Genomic DNA, 11561 nt, shown 5'->3' with positions numbered 1-11561 from the left:
CACCAAGAACCCTTCCTTTTTGGGGCACCACTATTAAGGGGACACTATTCTGTGAAACTGGGAAATATATCTTTTAACACGGCCAACCCCTATTAAGGGGACGGGGACACTTTCTGAGTGTGCAACTAAAGAAATAGGCCTAGCAAGTTGAGTGATTTTTTCGGGCTTATGAATATAACAGAAGCATGAAAAGGCTTTTAAAATGTACCGCATGCAATTATCAATGTATTGATAATTTTATATGGAAAAAAAACATGGAAATACATATTTCCTTTACAATATTATTATAACATGATCAGAACATTTGTGTTAAATGGAAACGCAACAGACAAGAAAAAAAAAACGTATGCGAAACTAATCTATTGAATATACTTATTCCATAGATTTTTATTTGATTCAAGCATTAATATAAAAAAATTATATCAATGTATATAGCAAGAAACAAAAAAACCTATTTTAAACTCGGTCAACTTCGTAACATCTGCGTTGCTTCTGTAAAGAAAGAAAAATAGCACCAAGTTATACAGTAATATAGTAACAATAACAAACTTTAATACTACTAAAAATAATTGTTAATAAACTAATGTTACAGTAATTTAAATGACAAATTGGCTGGTTTTTCCTGATACAATGTAAATAAATAAAAAAAATAATATATAATAATTATAATAATATATAACATCATATCATATTTTACTATCTATTTTATTTGCTGTATTTGTTATGTAGAAAGCATACATACAAAACGAAAATATAAACCGTCTGATATATTAATTGATAGTTTAGTAATAATAGTATTAATTTTATTTGCTTTTAAGTAGCCTGTTGTTATTTATTAGAAAAATACAACAAAACACAAATAAAAAAAAGTATGTTAAACCGATTGATGAACTTGCAATAATAATTAGGCCAAGTTATATTAAATTTAGCGTTTCGCAACTCCATTGGCACTCTATATATTTGTTGAAAACAAACAGCGACCGAAATGAAGCGCGACCAAAAAAAAAAGCGCGACCGAAACGAAGCGCGACCGAAATTATCTGTATTCTAGGTGAGTACTTCCTTGCCAGTAAGGACGGATGGTCCAATGCATAGCAGTAGTGATAATAATTGTAAGTAACTCGTCGTACCAATTATTCAAATTATTTAGAACAAACCTGTAGTAGGCCTACGTTAGGCCTAGTGTTTGTAATGTTTTCAAAAATGATTTGCCATATTACTGTACAGCAGTATCATATCTGTGCGACTGTAGTAGTATAATAGTTGAAAGATAACTAGGCCCTAGGCCTAGCACTAATTACTGTATGTAGATTTTTTTAGACGTGAAAGTGAGTGTATGGAAGGCCATAGGGACCTAATGCAATGAGTGGTTATGCCATGCGATTGAATTTTCTTTTTTAATCTACACGTATTAAAAAGATAATTTGTGCAGACAAGTTTCACGCTTTGGTTTCCCGTCCAGTATTAAAAACTATTTAAGCGGATGATCAGAAGATTGGAAAATTTTACAAATAAATTTAAGAAGAAAGTACTTTTGTATTTTTTCAAAGGAAGCAGATACATCTACGTCGCCGTAAACAAATCAGTAAACGATATATTTATGTAAATGAAACAATGCATGCGCAGTCATACTTTAATAAATTTGCATTTCCAGCACTCGACATTAGCGTGGCCTCCCAAGCCGCGGTGATTCCCCCAAGTTCACCACGGCAATAATTAATTTATAATTTTGTTTTTAATTTTTTTATTAAATGTAATTTAATTTTCTACAACAGCACAGTATGTAGTTTAATCACTAAATAAATTATTAAATCATTGTGTTAACTTTTTAAATAAAAGGGATATTATGAGCTGGGAATGTTATGTTCTTTTTACTCAATCATTTGTTGAATGAACACACTTGACCTAAATACAAGGCCTAGGCCTACACGAGGATTTAAGTAACGCAGACAATTTTGAAATTGCCCATTAATAGTTAGCACCATGATTTATAGTATCACAGTAGGTGGCGCCAAATTCAGCATTTCGTAGAAATAATAATAAATTAGTCATCAAGTACATGAGCTCACAAATTCATTCTTCCACTCATTTCTACTGTAATTTCTTTTCCCAGAGTTTGAGTTGACACACCTACACTGTATTCATGTCATAATATTTAGTTCTATTTGTTAGACTTAACATTGCTGAACTGGTGTTGTATAGGGGGTTACGATACAGATACAGATTTCTTTAGTTGCCAAATCTTTGGAAATTGCAAATGCTCACGCCTGCCAGTAGAAAATATAAATTATCTTAATACTTCAGATTGTGATTTTGTATCCCAGCTGGGTAGAACGAGTACTTGTAATGGTCCGTTTGCGCATTAACCGTCCTCATTCTACCACATCTAACTGTGATGTCGGCATGGAGCGGATGTTGTGTGTTCCAATATTGCCTGAAACACCTTTGCAAGCCATTCTTGCTAGAATGAGTCAAGTGTCTGCACACACGAACCAATTAGTTTCCGTGCCTTACCCAGCACCCTTTCAATTCGGTCCCAATACACAATACCCCCAAATAAATTAACATCACTGATGAGTAAAACATTGCCATCTAATCCTACAGTATGAATTTTTCTGATTGACTAAAAAATTGAATTGAATTTAATAGAATCTGAATTACTATTTGGTTTTTTTTTCAGGTGTAGCCTCACTATCTAAATAAATTTCAGCCCCCACCAGATTAAAAAAAAAAGAAGCTTGACAAGCGAATGTTATGACACATCTAAACAGATCATTAAAACCATTATAAGGGGCCACATTCTTAACCTTTCCTGTTAAGGTATCTTGTTGGGAACAGGTGGGAGCTGTAACATGAGAATGATGTCCAGTAATGTACAGGTCACAGCCAAGGTGTGACATAACATGATTTACCTGTTGATTGAGTGAAAGTTCACACATATATTGTTGCCATTGGATTGATGGGAAGGTGGGGGGGTTACTGCTTTTAACCAGAATCATTATTTATTGCTCTGGTTCATTATGCTCTGGTTTTCAATGTTTTCTCTTAGTCAAAATACAAAGTACTGTACTGTTACTTGCACTGCTTTTACTAAATTGTAGCATAGAAGCTAGATTTAGATTCATCTTTATTGTCATGTATGAAGTATATGAAATTATTTTGTGGGTAATATAATATATTACACAGAGTATACATACAAAAATAAATATTCAAGACATACTATTATTACAGCAAATATCAGTTCCATAATGTCACTTACTTGCGTAAAAAATTCCTCGTTACATAAGTTAGACGAGAATTTTTATATACCTTGTTTAGCGACCCGCCGTCCACCAAGACAGATGATTTTTAAAAAAATAAAATTTTATTTTTGGCCAATTAGCGCACTTGTCGCCACAAAAAATTTAAATTTCAGAAAAAAATGACAGTTTTTCTTTATTTTTATTACGCCCACCGCTGCCTTGAAATCTATAAGATATGTATATTTTTTCCTAATTATGTAAACTTAAAGCATTTAACCATCCCATTGTTACACTTGTTTACATTCACCAAGAGAATTTTATTTTTATTTTCTCTCTGTCTGGATGTTTTTGGCAATTTAACTATTTGCTAAATAAGAAAACCAAATTTTATTTATATTTTTTCTGCCCTTCTCTGACAATCTTTAAGAAAAAAAGTTTGTGAAACAAGGTAACATGTTAATATAAAATTTGCTACCTGTTCCAAAGTGAATTATTTCCTATAGTAGCTTTCAGTCTCATAGCAACATCTCCATCAGCTGTCATGGAATGGTGTTCCACTACTTGTAATCTTGTCGTGATTGGTCGTTTAATCATGACCACGTGTCAACAGCATGAGATGCACACCTGAATTGACGAAATGCGATCGGTGTCATGACAAAACAAATGAATTAAACAGTTTGAGCGGTAAATAATGCACCAATTTTTAAATTCAAAAGTATATTATTGGTGTTGAGGCTAAAACTTAACTATGTAAACAAATATGGAAATATAATATTTTGTAAATTAATACAAAAATAGGTACAGTCAAAGTTCTTATCATACATTGTTACGTAATCATGCTTAAACTCTTGAGTACAACTTAACATAATCCATTTTTGCATTCCTGATTGTCTCTCAGTTTCACATTGGGAATCTTTACTTGTTACCACAATGTCTGTGTACATAAACAATTTAGCTTTCTGCTAATTGTTCACTATGTTTACGGTAATACTTCGGTGGTGGATTCAAGGGCGGCCCAGGTGGCATGCCCCCCCCCCCTAAATTTTTCAAAATTATAAAAAAAGTTGAGAAAAAAGAATGCATTTCTGCATATCTTGAGGTGCCATAATCATATTTATTCTTACCTCACCCCAACCCATGGTGGGGCTGAGGTAGGGGGAACCATTATCCGTGGTTAGCACTAACCATTTCCAGAAAGTGGATACGTTATTGATTAGCAAGTTGACCTCATTTCTATCATTAACCAATCAGACATACGCATTCCCAATTTCCAATTTCCTATAGGCCAGTGATCCCACCGTCATCTTCTTGATATCCAGATCAGGGATTTTCTTGTCACAATCGTGAGCGCGTATGTTATTATTCTGGAACCTGCTAACCTAAGCCTTGAATAATATGATGAGACTGACCGACTAGAACATCATGTGTATATGTTTGTCTTGCGAAGAGATTGCCACCTCTCTAATAGGACAGTGATTAAATCACTGTTGTTAATCCCTGGCCATGTGCCTAAAGGAATAAAATAAAGATAAATTACAGGAATAAAGAGCCACAGTGACAGCTATGTTTTATGGATTAACTTATTTGCTACTAGCCACATGTAAATCAAGTCTGCTCGACCAACAAACATGACAAAGTACTTGAATCCAGTAGTGAGCTGATAGTTGGCTTTTGCACTTTCATGTGTGCAACCATGTCACACTCTACACCCTGGGGGACTTTAGATATAAAATCCTACAGCAGTAGTCATTAATGTTCATACGGACTAAGTATTGGTTCTGTCATATACTTTTTCTGAAATTACCAACTTATACCTCTTCCCTTGAAACTCTTCACAAGTACCACCCATGAATTATAGAGAAAAGGGACTTAACGCTTATATTCGTTTTGCATTTCAGGTGCCGTAACCTGGCAGAAAAACATAAAGTAAATGCTGTTAAATACTTGGAAAGATAGATGTTTCTATGATAGTTTTTAAAATGACAGTTAACAGAAAAAATAACTTACAGTACTTATGTATTTCAGATATGAAGGGTAAACACTCTGAAGACTTTTGTATACTTAAGCATTCCAACAGGTAAGGGATGTCTAAATATTTGCTGAAAATAAGGCAAACTCATTCTGAAAAGTCAACCATGCTTAGTTTAAAAGAGGTGGATTAGTTTTTATGAATACTGTAGTAGTAGTATGTCTTTCGTTTTTTATATTTCTTGTAAGATACAGTTTACTTATTTATTTTATTATTAGTATCCGGGGGGGGGGGGTTATGGTTCGGGAGAACCCCCTTTTCTAGCAAACCCCCCTCTTTTCTGGCGAAACCCCCTCTTTAAATTTCCCAAATACTGTCCTCCAACCCCAACTAATGCACTGCATTTTCAAACATATCTGCTTTTAGACCTATAAAGCACAAAAATCCTCTTGCTTTGGGGGTTTTCGCCTACCCCACCGGGGCTTCAACTGTGGACCTCACGCCCAGAAAACCCACCCTTGGAAGAACCTGGCTACGGGCCTGAGTTTGTTACATAATGACTTATTTTGGTGGTTAACATGGTCACTTTATAGTAATATATTCTCTTATATTTAGGGAACATACACATTAATTATCATCCACACTCACTGAAATACTATGTTCCACTTATACTGTTCTAGCGTAATTAGAATATTGAATGCCTGCATGTTTTGCTTTTGTAGCGTGACAAATCCTCGTCCAATATTTTGTAGATTCATATTAGTGTAAAATTGTTTGTTTTTACAATATATTTATTGACATTGATAAGAACTAAAAAAAATGTCCTGAAGAAAGGTGCTACAATATATTTCTTCCAGATTTGTGCATGTGTCTGGCTGTAAATCATCATAAACATTTGGTCCTTACTAAAATTAATATAATGGAAGCGGTCGAGGTTTCAATCCTTCGCTGCGCATTTCGCTTGTGTTCTTGAGCAAGGCACTTATCCACATTGCTTCAGTCTACCCAGCTGTATCAGTGGGTACAAGCAAATAGCTGGGAGTAACCTGCAGTGGGCCAGTGTCCCACCCAGGGGGAATATTACATGCTCATCTGCTTCACGGTACAGAAACCGGGGATAAGCTACAGCCCTACGAGCCCTAGTGGCTCGGCAAGGAAAATTAATATAATGATTTTTATTATTATTATTATTATTATTATTATTATAAATCACATCATAGTCTCTTTCAACTTCACCAGAGTGTGTATCTTGACAATTGCTGCAAGTCATCCAATCATAAGAGATAGGAAAACAGTTACAAATGTGGATTTTCAAGTAACTCCCAAAATGAATCGATTAGACAACAAAGTTTCAGGGAAGTCAAAAAAAGTAAGTGAAATTTATACCGTTATTATTCTTATCTCATATAATAATTTGGTGATGGTTATTGTGAATATTGTGAAAATAGTTTGTGTTGCCCTAAACAAGAGTGACCCACAATTTAGAAAATCTATACATAATATTTTTTTTAAATATCAGTAGAGTCAAGCTATGGTAAATTTTTGACTCTCAATAGACAATAGAATGAATAAGTTACCAAGTATGATGTCACCAAATTTTGGCTGTTTGGTATAAATGCAATAACAGTTCCGGAATCACCTATGCTACAACATTGTGTTACATTATGCTACAACAAGTTGTACCAGTGGTCATCATCACTATCCTTCTTCTTGTGTATGACATGTAGCATCAAAATTATAATAACTACTAACTTAAAAAAAAAAAAGTTAAAAAGTTGCAGACCAGCCATCAATTTTTTTGGTCTTATTATAAATATTAATAATAATTAATAAATTATTAATAAATTATTTATGAATAGGATAGGGAATAAATGATTATGGTGAAGTTGATGTGTGTTATAGTTATAATTATTATGTAGGCTTCCAATTGTGGGGTCATTTTTCTGAAAGCCTGGTACAGATCAAAGAATTTGACCAGGGGGATCCAGTGGGGAGGGGGTATGCCCTCCCTCCCCCTGTTTTGCCACTAAATTTTATAAAATTCAATGCAAATCGATGTTATGTGCTAATTACTTTCCTATTCTGTAACTGTTGTGCCCCCCCCCCCCTATTTGAAAAATTATGGATCTGCCCCTGTAGACCCCATAATCTCCAGCATTCTAAAATTTAAAAGAACTGACTGTAAATTTAATCAACATGATTTTCAGCACACTCAATAAGTACTGTATTTAGTAACATTACATGCAGCTTTTACTTGGTTTGTAACGTAATAACTTTTTCATGCTTGAAAAAATACCTAACCTTTTATCTCAAACAAACTCAACTCAGTGCCAAGGAATAGGAAAGGCAGAAGAGCCACTCTCACCAAAAAAGGATGTGCTATTCTGTACAAAAAAAATTAAATGAATAAATGAGAAAAAAATAAAGTAATTGCATCAAAATAATGCAAAAATTACACAAAAACATTATTCAATTAGAATTATATTAACATTGTCTAAATTAAATTAAATTTTTATTCATTAAAATTATTTTATAATAATATATTTATTAATGGCATTAAGGGATTTCAAATTTTTAAAGTAATTAATAATTTTAGTTTTAAACAAACAAATATTTAACAAGTATCGAGAAGAATAATGAAGATAGTATTATTTCACCATTATCTGCCCTAGTCAGATGGCTTTGGTTTAATAAATCAGCATGTGTGGTAGGTAATACATCGATCATGAACCTGATATACATGCTTACAAGTAGGGTTGGGTCTCCTGTACCAAACCATCTCAAATGGTCATTAAAGATAATTATTAAAGTAATCAATTAAAGTTTTTTATCAGTATTTTGATATTGACGTGGGGTAATTTTTTTGACAGCCTGGTACAGATCAAAGAAGTTGACCAGGGACGGATCCAGTAGGGGCACACCCCCCCACCTGTTTTGCCACTAAGTTTTATAAAATTCAATGCAAATCAATGTTATGTACTAATTACTTACCTATTCTGTAACTGTTGTGCCCCCTATTTGAAAAATTCTGGATCTGCCCCTTTAGACCCCAGAATCTCCAACAATCTAAATTTTAAAAGAACTGACTGTAAACATTGATTTTCAGCACACTCAATAAGTACTGTGTATTTAGTAACATTACATGCAGCTTTTACTTGGTTTGTTATGTAATATCTTTTTCATGCTTGAAAAAGAAGAAGAGAAAAAGAAGATCCCAAAAAGGATGTGCTATTCCGTACAAAAAATAAAATGAATAAATGAGAAAAAAATAAAATAATTGCATCAAAATAATGCAAAAATTACACAAAAACATTATTCAATTAGAATTATATTAACATTATCATTATACTAAATTATTATTCATTAAAATTATTTTATAATAATATATTTATTAATGGCATTAAGAGATTTCAAATTTTTAAAATAATTACTAATTTTAGTTTTAAACAAACAAATATTTAACAAGTATCGAGATGAATAATGAAGATAGTACTATTTTACCATTATCTGCCCTAGTCAGATGGCTTGGGTTTAATAAATCAGCATGGTGGTAGGCAGGGGTTTCCCTTAATATAATTTACACCAAACAATCTCAAACAGTCATTAAAGATAATTATTAAAGTAATCAATTAAAGTTTTATCAGTATTTTGATATTGATAGAATATGATTGACTCTCTTATCTTAGATGCAATCCATTCAGTCATCAAATCCACCAACATAAGTATAAAACAAGTGGGTTAAAAGTGCGACACCCAAGTAATTACACATTTATATTTTTTTGAAAAATTGCTGTAATAATATAACAATATATTTTAGTCCGGTTGATACTTTTCATTTTCGCTCACTAAAAGTAAACAAACAACATATATCTTTCCCATTAGAAATCTACGAAGATGCTCTGGTAACAAATGACAAAAATTTGTTAGCCATACACTTCCAATGATAATCGCATTATGTATGTAAATGTTAGTAACGGTAAGTTTCATATAATTATGTAACACCGATCATGAGTCTATCGTTGTAAAATCAAGTAAAATTATAATTTCTTAATTGTGAGTATATACAGTACATGTATTTAAAAATAAGTGATAACCTCAGATTCAAAATGAGCACATTTTTTTTCAAAACTATCATAAATGACTAAAGAGTATTTTTGTCTATAATCAACAAGAAGAACATTTGATTTGTTTTTATATTTATTTTAGTTATGGTTTTTGAGAAAAAAATCATTGAAGTAGTTAATAATATGTTTTTTTTTAATGATATGTGGTTAAGCCCCTAGTTTTGCTTGTTCTTTCAGTTTGATAAAGTTTTGTAACCTACATTACCATGATAACTCATCTAATAGAACATTATAAAGATGATTTGCAAACATATTTGTTGTCATCATATCTATTTGATGTTAAAGAATGTTGATTAGGTAAATTTATGTAATGTGTAATGTTTGCTTTCATGAATTTACTCGCGATTATAATGTACACATAATATTTTACTGTAATATACGTTACCATCAAAATAAATCAGAAATATATGGAATAGGAATATTTCCATGAATGATAGCATTCCTATAGAGAGTCACTTATGTTAGGATATATGTAAAAGAAAGTAAATATATCAGCCACTGCCCATGATTTTATTAAATGATGTTTATTACATGCTGTATCAACAATAACATACATTACCCTGTGTTTAACATATGTTACTTTTCACAACGTAGTATTCCTTTCAACTAGGCCTAAGCTATTTCCAGAAATTTCCTATTTAACATTTCATTATAAATATCAACTATTTTGTTAACTAAATATAGTCCAGACACAACCTACTGTATAATAAATACTTACCCAATTGCTTCACTTTAATGATGGGCATAGGACCAACATTCGAGGGAAACACAAAGTTGATAAACATCCTTGGCGGAGGTAATTATTACCTTGACAAGGTGGTTGTGCTTTCATATGATTTTTTGTGCTTGTATGTTTGTCTCTTTGCAGCCCCCAGCCTACAGTTTTAGGTCTACATGTCAGATTTCCCAAATGATTTCTGACATTGAATGGAAAATTCCTTTTTATTTGGTGATAATTCAGAGTACTGTAAGGTGTGGATGTGGGGGACCATTTAAAGAAAAACACCCCACACTAGATATTTCTAAATTGATCTACTGATTTGAATGAAACTTTCTTGAAGAGTTAACCAAGTTACAAGGAAGATATTATATTTTGGTGACGATCCCGGTTCGGATATGAAGTTGGGTGGGGGAGTTATTGACAGTGCTTTTGTCCCAGATGTAAATATCTCAGAAACTGATCAATGGGTCTGAATGAAACTTTGGTGGAGGTTTAGATTCTGTCTTCATTCTTAAATTTTTTTTTTTTTCAAACGGAAAAGATGCTTGAGAATTTATACAGGGGTGAATTATGATGTGGGCAGAGTAGACTAGAAAAAAAATCTGAAAAAAATGAGTTAGGGGGAGTGGAATGTTAGAAGCAATCCACATAGCCAAATATCCTAATTAACCCCTTCTGGTCACCCTAAGCCCTGTTGACGCTTGATTTTACTCCTTGTATACAAATGGCGGCCATTTTTCAAAATGGCCGCTAAATTTATCTAAAATGTGCAAAAAATTGAAACTAAATAAGCTACAGATATGATTTTGGTGTCTAAACTCATAATTTCTAGACAGGCAACAATCTAGACATATAAAAACTACTGTCACTCAAGCCAGAATGGAACATAATTAAAAAATAGGTCTAAAAATAATCGCAAAATATACTTACTTAAAATGTACATAAAATAAGAACGAGTATATAAGCTAGTTTTCTATGTAACCCAGATAGATTTTTGAGCAAAAATAGATTTTATTGACTGATTTTATCATTTTTACTGCGCTGAATTCAAAAAAGTTAGGTGCCATTTTTTTCCCAAAGTCATCGGCCGCCATTTTGAATTTTAAGATGGCTGACGCACCACATAAAACATGGTCATGATTGGTATCAATGGAAAGCAGTGGCGGATCCAGGGGGTTCAAGGGGTTCAGACGAACCCCCCTCTGTGAAGAAACGTAACAAAATACTGTTGGTTCCTGGCTTACAAAACGCATTACCAACCGTTTCTCGCGCATCGTGCGGGACGGTCCCGCTTCAAAGTGATTTTTGATGTAACACGCATTTGGCGGAAACACATGCGTGATCTTAAATTTGTCACGCATTTAGTCCATGCACGACGACGAATAATCACAAATTCAGGGAAAATATATTTAAAATTAGAAGAAATTAGTTTTATTAAAATTATAAAACAATCATGCAGTAACTTGAGTCATTAGAGAGCTTTCGTTATCGCGTTTGAGATTCAA

At 32.8% G+C, this 11561-nt stretch overlaps 1 protein-coding gene across 1 annotated transcript in view; it reads left to right on the top strand.

Annotated features, from left to right (window-relative positions):
- Positions 1-5231: 5231 nt before the first annotated feature.
- The window catches only part of LOC117105984 (protein Abitram-like), a 13045-nt gene continuing 6715 nt past the window's right edge, over positions 5232-11561 (top strand). Inside the window, exons 1-2 of the mRNA XM_033247287.1 lie at positions 5232-5319; positions 6451-6580. Coding sequence (XP_033103178.1) covers positions 5270-5319; positions 6451-6580 — 180 coding nt within the window. The 5' untranslated portion in view covers positions 5232-5269. The remainder of the gene's footprint in view (positions 5320-6450; positions 6581-11561) is intronic.

This window comes from Anneissia japonica, unplaced genomic scaffold (assembly GCF_011630105.1).
Source record: "Anneissia japonica isolate Jap-2015-1 unplaced genomic scaffold, ASM1163010v1 scaffold284860_len1800451_cov186, whole genome shotgun sequence".
NCBI classification, from domain to species: domain Eukaryota; kingdom Metazoa; phylum Echinodermata; class Crinoidea; order Comatulida; family Comatulidae; genus Anneissia; species Anneissia japonica.
The sequence above is the reverse complement of the archived record's forward strand: the minus strand, read 5'-3'. Positions and strand labels throughout refer to the sequence as shown.